This window comes from Notamacropus eugenii, chromosome 2 (genome assembly GCF_028372415.1).
Source record: "Notamacropus eugenii isolate mMacEug1 chromosome 2, mMacEug1.pri_v2, whole genome shotgun sequence".
NCBI lineage: Eukaryota > Metazoa > Chordata > Mammalia > Diprotodontia > Macropodidae > Notamacropus > Notamacropus eugenii.
Genome location: NC_092873.1, coordinates 496,234,726 through 496,254,521, shown reverse-complemented (window position 1 = coordinate 496,254,521; position 19,796 = coordinate 496,234,726). Strand labels below are relative to the sequence as shown.

The following is a 19,796-nucleotide window of genomic DNA, read 5'->3' as shown; positions in this document are numbered from 1 at the left end:
CCTGGCTCTCAGACCAGTGTTGCTGCTACTGCTGCTTATTCTCTTTCTCTTGTTTTCTCCTCCTCCTCCTCCTCCTCCTCCTCCTCCTCCTCCTCCTCCTCCTCTCCCTTCCCCTTCTCCCTCTCTCTATCTGTCTCCGTCTCTCTCCACTATCTTGCCCTCTTGAAGGAGCAGAGAAATACCAGAGTGGCACAAGGAGTCTTGGGGAATTCATGGCACATTCTATGGAAATGGGCACTCCTCAGAATGACAGAGCCCTCCCCTGACAGCACCCCTAAATTCAGCCCCTTCTGAGGGCTCTCTGAGTGGGTTCTGTTTCTCTTTTTTGTTCACAGGCCCCTGTAGAAAGTTGGATTTAGAGAGAAAACATCTGTTTTCACACTGGCTCTACTATCTGCTGTCTGTGTGACCCTGGGCAGTCACTTAACCTTTTTATGACTCAATTTCTTTATTCGTAAAGAAGGGGTTGGACTTGATGACCTTTGACACCCCTTCCAAACAATTCTATGATCCCATGAGTTTTTAGCGTCTTTTGTGTTATCACCCTCAGTAGCCATACTGGACACTGGCTGCCTAGGCAGGAGTTAGAGACTCTTGTTTCCCACATTTCAGGAAACTAAGACATGACCTATTCCTATGATATTTTTCCCGATTAATGTGAGGTAAGTGCTATTATTCCCTCTATTTTACAGGTTAGGAAGCTGAGGCAGATAGTATTTCAGGGACTTGCCCAGGGTTATACAACTAGTAAGTGTCTGAGGGGAGATATGAACTGAGGTCTTCCTGCCTCTGGTACATCGCTCTGCCTCTGGTGGCACCTAGCTGCCAATGGCCTCTTTTACAGCAAGGCAAAGTACAGCAGATCCATCATCCCCTATATATCTACACACCACTGTCTCCTCAACACAACCTCGTGTCACATTATCTTCGGCAGGGGCTGCCACAGGACACTGATGATTCAAGTTTAATTTGCTTTTTTTTTTTTTTTTTACACTAGAGTCCCCAAGTCTTTTCTAGATGAGGTGTTAGCCAGATCTGCCTTCTCTATTTAATACCGAAGAGGTCAATTTTTGACCTCAAGAGTAAGACTTGATATTCTTCACTGTTAACACTCATCTTAGAGGAAGCGCGACCTAGTGGGCTGTGGGCTGACTTAGGAGTCAGAAAGATCTGGGTCAAAGTCCTGCCTCAGATAGATGCCGGTGACAAGATGATGAGGGGCAAGCCCAGTCCACGTTCACATGATGAGCTGCTGATCTGCATCAGTAGAAAGAGTTCTCAGACCGAGAGTCCTCATGCTGAGGAGATCCCATGTCTAGGCCAAAACTCCCAAATATTTACATATATTGCCTGACATTCTGGTCTACTGCATCATGGGAATTTTAACTCAGCCATCCAACACAGCAGCTCACCTTTTGCACTCCATGTCACCTGCACACACACAAGGATGCTTTTCAGACATCACCATGTCCTCAAGGTGTTGATCAGCATATCACTGATCAAGGATTTAAGCAGCACAAAGCCAAACACCTACAGCAACTTCCTTCCAATCTGACTTTTGTCGTTTGGGCCTGGACATCACCTCAGTTTTGAACCATCCCATCCCCCATCCTGTACAGTATGATCATGTCTCCAGTTTGTCTACAAGAAGAGTTAGTTTTAAAAGGATTGTATTTGAGTTTATCACTCATTGACTCAGAGTTTGAGGCCAATGCTACTGAAGACTGGGGGAAGAGAATTCTCTGCACAAAAGGCCTTGGCATTGTCAAATAGTTCAGCATCAGAAGCCAATATGGCTTTATCAGATTCCTGGCCATGTGCTTTGCAGCTGCCCCCGAAGGACCTGTGGGGGTGTGTTGGGGGACAGCTCTGGACCGGGGTCCCCTGTGAGGACCGTGAGACGCCTGAGGGTCCGAACCTGCCCCCTTGTGGGGTACTGGGATGGCCCTGGTAACAGGCTGGCTCCACCCACGGGGAGGCACTTGGGAGGAGCTCGCCCGCCCATGGGAGGTACGGGGGAGGAGACAGGGGATAATAAAAGAGGATGACCATGAGAGCTAGAGGAGAAGAAACGGAATAAAGCTTGCTGACTGCAACTCCTTTCAGGTGCTCTGCCTGTTTATTGCCCTCCCCTAACCGGGAGAGGGACCGGAGACGCCCGAAGACCGGGGATAGGTAAGTAGAAGGCGAAGGCCCGGGAGTCGCCCCGGGCATCTGGCGCCCTGAATAGGGACCGCCGTAGGGAGAGGAGAATCCGCCTTGCCCCGCAGTAGTAGCCTTGCTCCGCTACTGCGGGAAGATTCAGGCAGCCTCAGTATTGAGAAGTGGCCTTGCCTCGCTACTGTGGGAAGATTAAGGCAGTCTTAATATTGGGAAGTGGCCAGGATGGGTCAGGGAAATAGTTTTCCCAGTTTAAAGCCCGAAGATAAAGGAGTACTTGCTTGTCAGCTGTATAAGCTTTGTAAGATCTATGGGCTTAAGCCCCACATTCGTGACTGTGGAGCATTTGTGGAAAAGATCTGGGATGTCTCCCCTTGGCTAGAGCATTGTGGGTTACGCCCAGCTAAATGGGGCATAGTGGGACAACAGATGGTTGCCTATGAGAGGGTGAACCCGGGTGTATTAACAGAGGAGGACTTTACGTTCTTTCAAGTGGTCGCCGCACTTTTGTGCTCGGATCCCCATCCCCCCCGGCGATCAAACGGCGAGACCCAGACAGGGCAGTCCCTTCAAGGGACGACAGAAGAAGAAGAGGAATCCGATGAGGATGATCCCAACCCCAAGCCTTTATATCCATGGGGTATGTTAAGAGAATGTGCAGGCAGGGACTCTAGAGCCCCGAGGGGAAGAACAAAGGGAAAGTTTGATGAGGAGGGAACGCCCAAGAAGGAGTGGAAAGCCCCTGAGACAAAGGGAAAGTTTGATGAGGAGGGAACGCCCAAGAGGGAGTGGAAAGCCCCTGAGACAAAGGGAAAGTCTGATGAGGAGGGAACACCCAAGAGGGAGTGGAAGGTCCCCTGGAAAGCCCCCGAGACAAAGGGAAAGTCTGATGAGGAGGGAACGCCCAAGAGGGAGTGGAAAGTTCCCAAGACAAAGGGAAAGTCCGATGAGGGAGGAACACTCAAGAAGGAATGGGAAGTCCCTGAAACAGCAAGAGAGGGCTGGGGAACTCGCAGGAAAAAGTTTCAATGGAATTTGGGAACTCCCAGTCCTCCCGAGGTCGGGCTGAATGCCCTCTCCTCCCCAGCCACCACGTCCTTGTCACAATCATCACAAGGAGCGCGGTCATTTACCTACGGGCGGTCTGGGCCCTCGGAGCCTCTGAGTGTACTCACTCAGAGCCTATCCGCAGCTTTGGCGGAGGGACAGGAGATAGATTTAGAGGAGTGGGAGGGGGCCGGCGCTTACCCTGTCATTGTGGAGCGGGATCCGATGGGAAACAAGAACCGTTTCCATCGACCGGTGCCCTTCAAATTATTGAAAGAACTGAAGGAGGCCGTTTCCAAATATGGCCCTTCGTCACCTTATGTGAAGCATCTCTTTGCGAATACCACAGCCACTTGGCCGTGGGCCCCAGCTGATTGGAAGGAAGTGTCGGGGGCTATCCTTACACCAGGACAGTTAGTGGCTTATGGCGCCGCCGTTAGACAAGAGGTGCTCAGATATGTCAAGGAACACAATATTGCAGAGACAGAGGATGCTGTGAATATGATAACAGGGGCAGGGCCATACTCGCAGCTTATTGACCAGCTCCAATTCGATCCTCGGGTGATGGCTGCAGTTCAGTATTGTCATATTAGGGGTTTTGCCAAGATTGACGCCCCGGGGACTATGAGGGACAAGTTGGTAGGGCTAAAGCAGAGGGCTAGCGAGTCCCCCACTGATTTTGTGAGTCGGGTCCAGCTTGCGGTCCGGCGGTCTCTTGGCTCGGGACCAGGAACGGATTCCCTGATAGCTCAGCTGGTCCGAGATGGCTTGCGTCCAGAATGCTCCCAAGCCCTAGCGGGCTTGGGACCTCTCGCCTCCCTCGAAGAGATAGTAGAGAGGCTGTTAGACATTCCACCTAAAGACACCCACCAAGCCATGGTGACGGCGGTGGCACAAGGGGTGACTCAGGCCCTTCAAGGTACCAAGGCCCAGAAACAATGTTATCGCTGTGGCCAAATGGGGCACTTTAAGAGCCAGTGCCCTGTCGCTAAAATTGGAGCATTGCCCACCTGTTTTTGCTGTGGGAAACCGGGCCATATTGCCAAACATTGCCGTCTAACACCTTACCACCCCAGAACACCTTCAATTAAACATTCCGGGGCCACTGTGACGGTGAGCAGCCCGCCTATAACATGGAAAACCGAGACCCCTGTGTGGGTTGAGCAGTGGCCCCTAACCCCTCAAAAGCTCACCGCCTTACGCTTTATAGTTGCTTCCCTTTTGGAGCAGGGCCGCATTGAGCCCACTACAAGCCCTTACAATTCTCCTGTTTTTGTTATAAAAAAGAAAAATGGATCTTGGCGCATGCTCATAGACCTTAGAGAGATTAATAAATGCATGCTGCCTATGGGGGCGCTACAACCTGGTCTCCCTAGCCCTGCTGCGATCCCCCGAGATTTTAGTATGACAATTATTGATTGTTTCTATAGCATTCCCTTACATCCACAAGATAGAGTCAAATTTGCCTTTTCCATTCCCTCGGAAAATCGCCAGCAGCCATATGAAAGGTATCATTTTACCGTGCTCCCTCAAGGGATGGCAAACAGTCCTACTATGTGCCAAATGTATGTCCACGCCATCCTCTCCCCACTCAGACAGTGCTTCCCCAAGGCCATTATCATTCATTATATGGATGACATTCTTATTGCCACACCTAGTCAGGATTCCACGATGGCACTTACTCAACTTATGGTCGATACCTTAGCTGCCCACGGGCTAACTGTGGCTCCAGACAAGGTACAGACTACACCCCCTTTTCAGTATCTTGGCCATGAATTGAAACAAGGACGGATTGCTCGCTGTCCTCCGAGCATTGATCTTTCTCAGCTCACCACTTTCAACGATTTTCAAAAGCTGATTGGCGCTATATAGTGGATGCGGGCAGTTACCCCTATCCCTGATGGTGAATTATACCCGTTGTATGATTTGCTGCGAGGAGATCCCGCTCTACTTTCACCCAGACATTGGACATCTGAGGCCTTAATGGCAGCCAAGAGCATCCTCAACAGATGCTCCACAGTTGTTGTGCGGCAGGAACCCAACCAACCCATTTATGCCACTATATTAAAAGCCAGTACTTTCATTGGGTGCCTCTATCAATCACATGGCATTTTGGAGTGGCTGTACCCCCCTCGCAACAAAAAGGCCCTTCCACATAAATGGCGAATGGTCGCCCAATTTTTTCTTTTAGGTGCCGAGCGCTGCCTATTGGCTTTTGGCAGATTTCCCATTTTGAATTTAGAGGCATCAGAGGAAGCCTTAAGGTACTTATCCGATGAGATTCCAGAATGGGCCTCTCTTTTATGTATGTGTAATACCATAAAGCTTCCGCTCCCCCCAGCGCTTAGAGGATGGGAAGTCCTTCCTATCCATATGCCTTTTACTATTGTATCTCTACAGCCAGTTACGGGACCCACTGTTTTTACGGATGCTACTAAAAACCATAGGGCTGCAGTTTATATCCCTTCCAGGCAATTCCTTAAGGTGTACACCACTGAGCATTCCTCAGCCCAGAAAAATGAATTGCTGGCAATACAATATGCTCTCTCCATATTACCTAATGAGAGCTTTAATCTTGTTACTGATAGCTTGTATTGTGCAAATGCTATTGCTGCTTTACCTTTTGCCCTCATTAATCCCCGTGCTTCAACTATAGCTCAAATCCTATATGATATTCAAGAGTCCATGTTACAACGCTCTACTCCTCTTTATGTATTGCATATTCGCTCACATATGTCCACCATAGGACCCATTTATCAGGGTAATGATATTGTAGATAAAGCCCTTATATTCCCTCTGCATTTAGAAGCACAGGCAGCCCATGATAAGTATCACCTATCTGCCCGATCTTTGCGACGCCTTTATGGATTGTCCAGAGAAAACGCTCGCCAAATAGTCAAACAGTGTATCAATTGTGCCCCATTTCGCCCTCTTGCCCGAGACATCGCAATTAACCCCCGTGGTGATCTCCCTAACGATCTTTGGCAAATGGATGTAACACATTTTGGCAAAGTTCTTATACATGTTTGTATTGATACGGCCTCCAATTTTATTATGGCCTCTATACAGCCTAAGGAAACAGCCCGTGCAGTGATCAACCACCTCTATGGTTGCTTTGCTATGGTTGGGGTGCCTCGAGCCATAAAGACAGACAATGGGCCAGCTTATATTTCCTCTGCCTTTGCCGCCTTTTGTAGAGAATTTTCTATTATTCATATTATTGGCATCCCATATAATCCCACAGGTCAGGCCATTGTTGAGCGTGCTAACCGCACTATAAAAACTCTTCTGTTAAAACAAAAAGGGGGAGTAAGGGCGGCGGGGAGCCTCTCCCGAGGTGATCTGGCACAAGCCGTCTTCACTCACAATTTTTTGCAAATCCGAGACGATGGCACATGCCCCGCACAAAGATTTTATCTCCACAAGATGGGAGGCAGAAGGGAAAGGCCGTTAAAGGCCCCTACTGTCTGCCTCACCGGAGCTCGAATCCAGTGGAGGGACCAAGAAGGCAAATGGCATGGCCCTGAAGTAGTTATAGCGAGAGGTCAGGGGTATCTTTGTGTCCAACCAGATAGAGCCGACCCAGGGACGGAGATCTGGATCCCCACACGATGGGCAGTTGAGCTGCGAGAAGCCGAAAGCAAGGAGGAGACGAGGGCGGAGAGGAAGGCACCGTCCGAAGCGGGTGTGCAAACAGCGTGAGATAACCATGCTCACACTTCTGATGGCCTTACAACAGTTCCTTCCTGGGTCTGAGGCTGTCCAGTCCAAATGGTACAACGCCACCCCGGCAGAGCAGCGAGCCGCGGATCAAAGGGGCGACACCTACTGGGCATTAGCACAGGGACTCCCCGCCTTATGAAGAGTTTCAGATTCAACAACTAATAGAGGAAGGACAATTATTAGCTTCCACTCTCCAATCTTTCATGAATTCAGAGGTAGTGGCGTGGCACCGTCAGGACCACATAGACCATCTCCTCCAAAGCCAAATCACCGCCCTGCAAGACACGGTAATTTGGCTAGGAGACCAAATGGCGCTACATCAATGCTATGAGATGTTACAATGCCATTATAAATATCACCCGCTTTGTGTGCTTAATCTCCCAATTGATTCCTCAACCTTTCCCAATCAATGGCCGGCGGTCCGCAAAGCCCTCCAGGGGGCTATGCTGGCTTATAACGCCACAGATGACATCCATCAGTTGGACTTGCTCATTGATCAGCTGAATAACCTCTCCAGAACGTTTGAGGAAAAGCGTGAACGAGAAGAGCGTTCCATCTTCGATTGGTTACAACGAATCCTGGACTTGCATTGGCTGCCAGGAGTGCTCTCCTCCGTTGCAGTTCATGTCCTTATGTGTCTCGTCCTGCCGTGCCTCCTGAAGTGCCTCCTGCAATTATTGACACGGGCACTGGAGAGTCTTAAAGGCGATGTCTTGTCTCTGAGACACCGCGAGGGCAGGTCCCCATGGGGGGAATTGCCCAACCTACCCATGTAAAACAAAAAGGGGGAGATGTTGGGGGACAGCTCTGGACCGGGGTCCCCCGTGAGGACCGTGAGACGCCTGAGGGTCCGAACCTGCCCCCTTGTGGGGTACTGGGATGGCCCTGGTAACAGGCTGGCTCCACCCACGGGGAGGCACTTGGGAGGAGCTCGTCCGCCCATGGGAGGTACGGGGGAGGAGACAGGGGATAATAAAAGGGGATGACCACCAGAGCTAGAGGAGAAGAAACGGAATAAAGCTTGCTGACTGCAACTCCTTTCAGGTGCTCTGCCTGTTTATTGCCCTCCCCCAACCGGGAGAGGGACCGGAGACGCCCGAAGACCGGGGATAGGTAAGTAGAAGGCGAAGGCCCGGGAGTCGCCCCGGGCAGGGGTGGGTCAGCTGCTGGGGCAGGGAGGGACGTCTTTTCACCTGATCTGCAGCTGAAACCTCTTCTCTGTGCTGTCTCCCCCGTAGGAATGTGGGGACTCCTTGGCAGCAGGGAGTTTGGCTTCCTATTTGAATCCTCAGTACTTTGCACATGATCAGCACTTATTAATCACTTTTTCATTCATCTATTAATCATTTTATGCCCCTTGATTATTTTTTTTTTAGTTTGAGGAAAATAAGAAAACATACAGAAAATTGGAGAAGTCTTCGAATTCGTACCTCTGCAGTATCTGGGATTTGGAGACGAGCCGCCTTACTGTTTAGTTTATTAATTGAAAAATCTGTATTTCAATATTCCTTTCCTTTGGGGTCTTGAAGATAGATTCTGGGAAGATTTTCTGTCCATGTGATAACAAAGAAAGTGTCATTTCCAACTGTGCTATCCACGATCACCGTGCCGTTCATCCACTCTTTGGAATTGAGCATCACACTTTTGCTTTCAAGCCGTTACAAAAATGAATGAAAAAAGGAGAGTCCTCATTAATAAATTTATAATACTTAGTGACTTCAGGGCAATTGTTAAAATTCAATTTTAGGGTTCAAGAGTACTATGTCTAGTAATTATTTTTAATGTCTTGTTAATCTGAAGGACAAATGACACTACTAACTATTGATGAGGAGTCTAAGTTAGAAAAGGTGATGGAGATCAGAATTCAATGAGGCAATGTTTACTTTGTAAACCATAAGGGTTAAATCAATGAAAATGACTGCCACTAACAATATTGATAATAATATGCTTACTTCAGTACTTCAACGACTCGGATCTTAGCCCTTCAGCCACCTCCAAGCCCATTTTAGTGAGCTGCTCTGACCAAAAACTGCATCAGCCTACAGTCAACCTTCTGATTCAAAGCCTCCCTAAACTTAGCTAGCCTGGCCCTCAGGCAACAGACAGAGCCAATCACAGTGCCCAAAGCCTTTGCAGCCCAAAATACATGCCAGGTGTAGGTTCCTTGAGAACCCAGGATCACCCCTGGGTCACAATGTGGCACTGGCATATGTCTGCAGAAGAAGAAGAATGTTATTCCAGTATCAGGGCTCCGGCCCATTGGCAGGGCCCAGAAGTTTACCAATATGTGGAGAATGTGGAGGACATAGAAAAACTGGTATAATTCTGGTACCATTATAAGGTCTGATGGAACCTGGATGGATGTTTGGCAGTTGTTTCTGGCTGGCCTAATGCATGGTTGGGAGGAGCTTTTTTCCATTGGCTTTGTGGCTGGAATTGTCAACATCTTCAAAGGAGCATGAGTCAACACTGACCATGGCTTTTGAGTCATTCACATCTGAGGGAGTAAGGTGACTCCTTCAGCCATGCTGAAGGGGAAAAAGCTATGGGGGCCTCCCCATCTTCTCCTCATCCATAGAGTATATCTGCCTCCCCAGAGGGCCTGGGTCTTTGGCCTTTTCATTAGATCTTTTCTGTTCTAGATGCAGGGAATACTCTAACGTGGGAAGGGAACAAGAACCACAGGGCTCTGAGAATTCAGGAATCCAGACTGGGCATTACAACCAGTCCAGCAGTAACACCTTGAGGAACAAGGGTACAGGACTACAGCCCAACTCTGATGTAGGCTTTGGGTGTGAACTTGGTAGGACACTGAGCTACCCCCTTCTACCAAGAGACCAAAGAGGTGATATAATAATTATAATAATTAATAATAACAACAAATAACATCTATATAGCACTTAGTATATGCCAGGCACAGTGCTAAGCATTTTCAAATTATTATCTCACTATGAAGGAAATGCCCCTTTGTAAAGCCGTCCTGTGTTAACTGCTTAAATGAAACTGGGGTACTGGCCACTAGGCCCCTAATATAGGAGGAACAAGACCAATGGGGACTTGACCCTATGAAAGAGAAGAGCTATTCCAATTCCACAGGGTGCCCTGGAACCGTGAGGGGTGATGCAGGAGGCCTGCCCCTAAGAGAGGGGGCTGAAGTGTACACTTTGTATGATACAAACCAAAGGAGGAGCAGCCATGGTACAGAAGATAAAAGGCCAGACTCAACGTCAGGACATCCTGGATGTATGTCCTGCCTCTGACACACACCAAGTGTGTAGGCCTGGCCAAGTCCTCAGGGTTCTAGGCAGTTCTTCTAGGGCTATAAGTTGTGGGACAGGGGTTATCATTAGAGGGAGTTTCAGGGTCAGGTTTTCCTTATACCAATGAAATCACAGATAAAATTTTTAAAAAAGTATAATCAACACCAAATATGACAATATGTGACAAACACATTTGACAAAGAATTTGTCTTTTCTCAAACCTAAGTTATTTATAGTCAATACACTTTAAAGAAAATTTCTTATAATGAATTGTTAAAACTGTGAAAAATCAAAGAATTTTTTTGAAATGCAAACCTGAATAGCCTTTTGAGAGAGGCTGCCACTTCTGGTTGTTATTCTACTGAAAGCATCAATGAGGTCTATCATATTTTCTCTGGGAGTAACTCTATAGCCTCCTGAAGTGAGATTGTGTGTGATAATGGTCATGATGATGCGAATGCTGACGATGATAATAATAACTTGCATTTACATAGCACTTTAAAGCTGAAAAAGCATGCTGCAAATGTCATCTCAGTTTATCCATAACACAACCATGGAAAGTAGACACCATGGTTATTCCCATTTTATAGGTAAAGAAACTGAGGCAAACAGAAGTTAAAGGACTTGCCCAGGGTCATTACATGGCTTGTAAATGTTTGAGGCTGCATTTGAGCTCAGGTCTTCCTGACTCTAGCTCCAGCACTTTATATGCCATACCACCTAGCTGCCTCAGAATATTTCATTTTCTTTAAGATCTTCTCATAGAGATATGTTTAGCTGTTTGTTTTTATAAATTTTCTAGTGAATTTATAAGGGATGAGTGAGCTTCCTAGGCATTTTCAAACAGAAGCCAAGGGAAACATTTAAATATGAAAAACAAACAGGGATATGAGGGAGGCAGAGGGTCTAGGGAGAAAAAGGAATAGGCTTTTGCAGACCAGAAAGGGGAAAGATGTTCTTCAGTCCTCACAGAAGGTTGGGGTCCTTAGTGACAGAGCCAAATGGTGAAACATGAGGGAGGATGAAGACTAGGAAAAGCCTCTGTGTCTGGCTAAAAGGATACCATTGGTACTCTGGGTGAATGTCCCCAAAGTGCGACAGGGCACAAAGGCTTCCCACAGTGAGTTGGTGGTGACATAGACATAGGTCTGCCATAGGTATGTCCTGCTGTATGAAGCTGTAGGAATTATGAACCATCAGGGACTTTCAAGGAACCACTGTCAGATACAATCAGACACAGTCCCTGTAGTGACCCAAAATCTAGTCAAGACATATGCAAATAAGAAACCTTTAAGCAATGGATCAATTAATTAGCTAATAAATGTTTACTGAGTACTTAGCACCAAAAGTTAATTAGCTAATACTTGTTGAGTGCCCAGTGCCAATAATAGTTAATTAGCCAATGTTTATTACCAATATTGGGTAAATAAACAATATTGCTTATCTATCAGTATTTATCATTATCAAGTATCTGGCACCATGCAGTAGATTTTGTTGGTGATTTTACAATTTCATTCACAGGGACACTGACCCTGAAATTACTCCATGTTTTTTCCTGTTGTATAATTCTTATTTTTATCTTTCTCTAGGAAATCTACCTAATTTATCAGAGGCTTCCAAGCTCTTTCTTTTAATATGTCAGAGGTATCAAAGTGTCCCTCCAGCTGTCCCCTAATACAGAATAGAAACAACTGTCCTGCCCCTGACACAAGGGTCTTAAAATCTAGTTGGATATGAATAATACATGAGAAAAAAAATGAGAGAATAAGATAACATATAATGAAATGGAAATAATTCAATAAGTGCAAAGAGAGTTAAACAAGTGACAAGTTGATATGGATTGAAAAAGCTGAGGAAGGATGAACTGAAGGAAGAGGAAATGAGAGACAGCAAATCCAACTAGGAGACTGTGGAAGTAATTCTGGCCAGGGGTGATAAGGTCTTAGTTTAGATGAGTGGGAGGATAGAAAAACAAAAAAAAAAAAAAAAGACAAAAAAAAAGGCAAGACTTGGTGACTTATTGGATGAAAGGGAACAAGGCAGAGGGAAGACTTAAAGTGGACTCCAAGGTTTTGAACCTGAAGATCACAATTATGTAGTACCACTGAGAAAAACAGGGAAAATTCAAAGTTGAATTCCATCTCCTCCAAGATACATCTCTACATTTGTATAACTGCACACATACATATTTACACATGCACATGTATTTAGAGGAGAAAGGCAAGGGGGAGAAAGAAAGAAAGGATACAGGGAAGAAAGAACATAAAGAGATGAAAGAAGAAAAGCATCTTTGAAGGAGACAAAGAAGTGGTTCAAGAGGTAGAAGGAGAAGCAGGTTAATACAGCATCATGGAAAAATAAGGAAGGAGATTATTTAAAGAGGTGATTAAGGCCAAATGTTGAAATGTGAAGGAGGATGGAGAGTAGGAGAAACCTTTGAATTTGGATAAAGGATGCCTTTGGTACTCTTAGTGAGTGTTCCAAAAGGCAGGTAGGATAGAAATAAAATAAGCCAGGGTAAGGAACAGTGTAGTGTTAAAAAAAAAATGGAGGCTATTGTAATATTAATGCAAGGTTATTGGTGGGTGGGGGTAAGAGTTAAAGATCTTCCTCAACCGCTAACAGGCCTCAATACCTTTTGTTAATTTCTATGGGGGGGGGCAGAGCCAAGATGGTGGAGTAGAAAGATGCACATACACTAGCTCTTCCCCCACAGCACATAAAATGCCTGTAAAGAAAGACTCTCAACAAATTGTAGAGCAGCAGAAGCCACAGAACAATGGAGTGGAGGAGATTTCCAGCCCAGGGTGACTTGAAAGGCCAATGGGAAAGGTCTATCGGCCCAGTCTTGACAGCTTCGCTTGGCACCAGGAGGGGGACCTGAGCAGGCCTAGGGGGAGGAATCCATGGTGGCTGTAGTAGCAGGTTGCATATCCTTCAACCCACAGGCACCAAAGGTCAGTGAGAGGGTTTTTTCAGCTGGTCAAGAAGGGAACACTGTCTTGCCATAGCTCTGGCCTTAGGCAGTGGCGGCAGAGGCTGCATGAGGTGGCAGCAGCTCCCACAGCAGCTCACATCCATTGTTGGATCGTAAAGCTCTTGGAGGAAGTGAGCAGCTGATCTGAATCTCAGCCCCCAGTGCTGGTTTGGCGGAACTGGAGGCCAGGTGGTTGTGGAGAGGAAACTCTACTACTCATAGATTCTGGGCACAACAGTTTCCGGTTGCTCCAAGACCAGTGTACATGCTTGATTGTGCCACCTTGGAAGAACTGAGATCTTACAGATCCCCAGAGCATACCCTACTCTTCACAAAGGACCTGGAAGTCAAGTAACTGGTTGGAAAAATGCCCCAAAAAGGGAAAAAAATAAGACTATAGAAGGTTATTTTCTTGGTGAACAGATATCTTTTCCCATCTTTTCAGATGAGGAAGAACAATGCTTACCATCAGGCAAAGACATAAAAGTCAAGGCTTCTGTATCCCAAACATCCAAAGTAAATATTCAATGGTCTCAGGCCATGGAAGAGCTCAAAAAGGATTTGGAAAATCAAGTAAGAGAGGTGAAGGAAAAATTGGGAAGAGAAATGAGAGAGATGCAAGAAAATCATGAAAAGCGAGTCAATGATCTGCTAAAGGAGACCCAAAAAAATGCTGAAGAAAATAAAACCTTGAAAAATAGGCTAACTCAACTGGCAAAAGAGGTTCAAAAAGCCAATGAGGAGAAAAAGGCTTTCAAAAGCAGAATTAGTGAAATGGAAAGGGAGATTCAAAAGCTCACTGAAGAATATAGTTCTTTAAAAATTAGAATGGAACAGATGGAGGCTAATGACTTTATGAGAAACCAAGAAATCACAAAACAAAACCAAAAGAATGAAAAAATGGAAGATAATGTGGAATATCTCATTGGAAAAACAATTGACCTGGAAAATAGATCCAGGAGAGACAATTAAAAATTATAGGACTACCTGAAAGCCATGATCAAAAAAAGAGCCTAAACATCATCTTTCATGAAATGATCAAGGAAAACTGCCCTGATATTCTAGAACCAGAGGGCAAAATAAATATTGAAAGAATCCACCCATCACCTCCTGAAAGAGATCCAAAAAGAAAAACTCCTAGGAACATTGTAGTCAAATCCCAGAGTTACCAGGTCAAGGAGGAAATATTGCAAGCAGTTAGAAAGAAACAATTTGAGTATTATTTGAGTATTGAGGATAACACAGAATCTGGCAGCTTCCACATTAAGGGATTGAAGGGTATGGAATATGATATGCCAGAAGTCAAAGGAACTAGGACTAAAACCAAGAATCACCTACCCAGCAAAACTGAGTATAATACTTCAGGGGAAAAAATTGTCTTTCAATGAAATAGAGGACTTTCAAGCATTCTTGATGAAAAGACCAGAGCTGAAAAGAAAATTTGACTTTCAAACACAAGAATCAAGAGAAGCATGAAAAGGTAAACAGGAAAGAGAAATCACAAGGGACTAAAGTTGAACTGTTTACATTCCTACATGGAAAGACAATATTTGTAACTCTTGAAACTTTTTCAGTAACTGGGTAATTGGTGGGATTACACACACATACACACACACATGAATATATATATAGAGAGACAGAGAGCATAGGGTGAGTTGAATAAGAAGGGATCATATCTAAAAAAATAAAATTAAGGGGTGAGAGAGGAATATATTGGGAGGAAAAAGGGAGAAATGGAATGGGGCAAATTATCTCTCATAAAAGAGGCAAGAAAAAGACTTTTCAATGGAGGGAAAAGGTAGGAGGTGAGAGGGAAAACGTGAAGCTTACTCTTGTCGCTTTTGACTCAAGGAAGGAATAAAATGCACACTCATTTTGGTATGAAAGCCTATCTTACAATACAAGAAAGTGGGGGAGAAGGGGATAAGTAGGGTGGGGGGGATGATGGAAAGGAGGGCAGTGGGAGGAGGGAGCAATTAGAAGTCACCACTCTTGGGGAGGGACAAGGTCAAAAGAGAGAACAGAAGAAATGAGGGGCAGGATAGGATGGAGGGAAATATAGTGAGTCTTACACAACATGAGTATTATGGAAGTCATTTGCAAAACTACACGTATATAGCCTATATTGAATTGCTTGCCTTCCCAATGGGGATGGGTGGGGAGGGAGGAAGGAGGAGAAGTTGGAACTCAAAGTTTTAGGAACAACTGTTGTAGTATTGTTTTTGTATACATCTAGGAAATAAGAAATACAGGTAATGGGGTATAGAAATTTATCTTGCCCTACAGGACAAAAGAGAAGATGGAGATGAGGGAAGGGAAGGATGTTAGAAGAGAGGGCAGATTGGTGGTAGGGGTAATTAGAATGCTTGGTGTTTTGAGGTGGGGGGAGGGGAGAGATGGGGAGAAAATTTGGAACTTGAAATTTTGTGGAAATGAATGTTGAAAACTTAAAATAAATAAATTTAAAAAAATAAAAAATAATTTCTATTGAGGTATTGGGTCAGAGGGTTGTGCCTTCCAGGTCTGAAAAGTTATAAATACTCTAAGGTGAGGTTTTACTTTGGGGCTTACTCATTGGAAGTGTTTGTTTGGCCAGATGAGACTCTAGGCAGCCACTAAGGGGACTCCCCAATCCCCTTTTAAAACCCAGATGTTGGTACTTCTTTCTCTGGTAACTATGTATGTATCGTCAGACAGGTGGATCTGTCTGTTGATCTGTGATTTATATATATATTACTTATGATCAGACAGTTGAAAGCCCTGTCTATTGGTCTTTAGTTCTCTGTTTGTATTTTCTCTGAAGTTCAGGGTGCTGACTTTTCCCCTTGAACTAAGAGAATGATATATGTTCTTGATTAAAGTAGATTGTTGACCCCTCAAAAGTTGCTTTTCTTTTAGAAAAGCAGATCTAAGAACCTGTACAGCAGGCCCCCCTGTGTATGTCGGGGTCCTTACTATTACAACTGTGGATAAAATGTTATACTTAGCATTACACTGAATTTTATTTCTTTAAAAGTTTACAAATTATGTTCACATTTAAATAGTTTTAGAAAATGAGCAAATATACATAAAAATACTAGCATTTTACTAAAAGAATTGCTCTATTTATTGTAGGCCTGCTTAACAGAAATACTATGTACTGATAAATTTATTTTAATTTTCAACGACCTTTCCACGTTCTTGATTCATTTCCAAATATTTTTTTAAAAAAGATATTTCACATTGAGACACAAATTCATTGTTGACAGAGTTTTGATTCAACTGATTCAATCATTATGCAGAACAATTTGGAACTATGCCCAAAGGCCTAGAAAATTATGCACACCCTTTGACTACCAGTAATATTACTAGGCCTGTATTCCAAAAGAGATTTAGAGAAAGAAAGAGGATTTATATATACAAAAATATTTATAGCAGCTCTTTTCTGGTGGCAAAGAATTGGAAATTGAAGAGATATCCATCAATTGGGAAATGGCTGAACACATTGTGGTATATGATTGTGATGAAATACTATTGTGCTAAAGAAATGATGAGCTAAAAGTTCTCAGAAAAACCTAGAAAGACTTACATGAACTAATGCAAAGTGAAGTGAGCAGAACCAGGAGAACATTATACCCAGTAATAGCAATGTATAAGATGATCAACTATGAATGATAGCTATTTTCAGCAATATAATGATCCAAGACAACTTTGAAGAATATAGGATTAAAAAATGCTATCCATACGCAGAGAAGGAATTGACAGAGTCTGAATATAGATCGAAGAGTAATTTTTTTTTACTTTTTTTTAAGGTTTTTATTTTGGGCTACATTTTCTTTTACAACTTGACTAATATGGAAGTATGTTTTGCATGACTACACATGTTTAATCTATATCAAATTTCTTTCCTTCTCACTGAAGGGAGTGGAGAGGGAGGGAAAGAATCTGGAACTCCACTTAAAAAACAAATGTTGAAAATTGTTTTTATATGTAATTGAGGGAAAACAAAATACTGAAAAAGGGCATTCCAAAAATGCATTTTACCTGTCATAAGTGACAGCTTCTCTAGCTCCCTGGAAGCATCTGGCCCCAAAGCAACAGTGTGAATCACGGCTCCACTTTGTTTGACCTCATCAGAACAAGCGCTTACTTCATTGTCTTCCCCATCTGTTAGTAAAACTATTTCAGAACCAGAAGTACTTCTGTTACTTTGGGTAATCACCTGAAAGGGAAACATAAGGGATTAATTATGGAACTTTGAGCCTGACCAGTACCTGGCACATAGTAGGCACTTTCTAGATACTTATTCCTTCCTTCCTCTCTCCAGGGTAGGCATTTTGTTTTGTCATTCCAGGTTAATTTTGCATTGTGCAAATTAGTGGGAGGTGTGCTGGTGTGTTGATAGCTATCATAGCTATCAAGCTTAAATCAACCTCTGTCTTTGTAAGCCTCCAACTATATTCCCATGACAGAAATAAGACACCATTCAAGTTTGGAATTCAAGTTTGGAAGTGGAAACCCTAGATGAAGACTTGGATCCCAGGATGCCAATGGGGGTGGTAACTAGTAGGGAACCTGGGATGTCGCCGTCTAGTCTAGGAAGCAATAGTCCTGGGTGGTTGTGGGGAAGTAGGACCACTGAAGTGGCAGTGTGGGTAGTAACAGGGAAGCCTTGACCAAAAGGTGCCTGGTTTCATGAATTAGTTATACCATTTCTGCTGCAAAATCACAGTCTTCCATGATGCAAAAGAAATAGCAATAGATTAGAAATCAGAAGACCTGGGTTTGATGACCATCTATGTACCCCTTTGGGTATCAGTTTCCTCATTTGTAAAATGATGGTATTGGGACTAGATTATCTCTAAGGGCCCCCCAATCTTATGCTTCAAGGATAACAATCTTTATAATAAAAGGCAGGTGTTCCTCTTAATTTGTTATAGGGAAAAGCCTCAAACTTGTCATAAGAAACATTTTTTACTACTTTTTTCCCCCCTAGTTTCCTGCACTTTTTGAATATTTGTATTCTCATTGAATCTACTGATCAAATCAGCATCACATTTAGTTTCTATTTCTGGAATGTCCTTCCCTGATTGGTGAGTGTCTCACATGGTTTATGACTTCAGGCCAGGCTGACTCCAGCCATGCCTCATTTTTCTCCCTGGCTAGTTCCTCGCTAGTTACCTTGCCTCCAGAACCAGAGAACATGCCCCGGAAGATTTAACCATTTTACCTCTAGAATATCTTCCATGGGGCCTCAGTGCCCAGCACTGTGCCTGGCACAAAGCAGGGCCTTGATAAGGCTGCTCCAGCCATCTCCTCATCAGCCACCTTGCTGCAGTGAATACTCCCTTCATATTTCCCTTCCCACCACCACCCCTATTTTTTAGTTCTGGAATTATCATCACATCAGTACCACCAGATTCTCTTTGACTCCACTTACCTCTGTCACTTTCCAAACCGCAGTATCTCTCCCGTATCAGAATGTACAGCTAGGTCCTGACTAGTGTCAATAGTGAAGCTTGTGAAATGGTTCTATTGTTTGAATCCACTTTGCATATTTCCATTGGGCTTCCATTGAGAATCAATGGGCTCCCCTTCGGTTCCAAACAATTACCACATTTTATATAACTATAACTTCAAATAGTATAAATTCATGTGGCTACTTTAGGGATTCATTAATTCACAGTTATTGGGACCTAGCTGTAAGATCCTTGAAAACAGGGACTGTCATTGGTTTTTTATTTCTGGTGCTTAGGATAATGCCTGAAATAAATGTTTTTTATTTTTGTTCATTTATTCATTTTTAATATGATTTGATAAGGTCCATGCAGCAATAAAATGGAATTGAAGTCATTAAAGTTGTAGAATCTCCTTTTCTGGAGTTCTTTAAGAATATCACAGGCCTCTACCAGATTACGTTTGGTTTCCTACAGTTATTGTTTGGAGTACTCAGATGTCTACTGATCTTCCCTCCAATCAATAATAATTAACATAATCTTGGCTTGATAAATGGGAATCTTCTTGACTCATTATATGGAAATGTTATGAACTTCTCTTTTGCACATGTCCTCTCAAACCAACATTTTAATCCCCCAAACATTTATGCTTCAGGGAATGGTGACAACAACAACTCATATTTATATGTTTCCTTAGAGCAGTGTGTCAAACTCAAATAAGTGTCAAACTGCACAGGGCTACATATTGGCTTAGAAAACCACATATTAACATTATCTGTGTTCTACTGTATTTTTATTTATTTTGTTCAGTATTTCCCAACTGCATTTTGATCTGGTTCTGTAGCACTCTGGAGTGTGAAGGGCTGCAGTGCCCATGGTCTGACACCTCTACTGTAGAGGTTTGCAAGACCTTGTTCTCCTTGTAACTTCTTACAATCCCAAGAGAGTGGACATAGCATCATTCCTTTTTAATGCGTGAGGCCCAGAGGGTTTAAGTGACTTGTTCATGGCCACATATATGTTCCCATGGGCTCAAATCCAGTTCTTCTGACTCTAAGGTCAGTGCTCTTTCTGCTACAGCATGAGTGGTCACTGAATTTACATGCTTAATTCTCCCTGAACTAAGTCACTCCTACAGAAGAAAACTGTAACATCCCAAAGACATAGGGAGAACAACTCACCACTTGAGATGCA

The 19,796-nt window shown here is 44.0% G+C and overlaps 1 protein-coding gene across 1 annotated transcript in view; it reads right to left on the bottom strand.

Annotated features, from left to right (window-relative positions):
• The window catches only part of LOC140529922 (calcium-activated chloride channel regulator 1-like), a 45,191-nt gene that overhangs the window by 8,251 nt on the left and 17,144 nt on the right, over positions 1–19,796 (bottom strand). Inside the window, 3 exon segments of the mRNA XM_072648963.1 lie at positions 8,361–8,586; positions 10,507–10,606; positions 17,191–17,368. Of these exon segments, the coding sequence (XP_072505064.1) occupies positions 8,361–8,586; positions 10,507–10,606; positions 17,191–17,368 (504 nt within the window).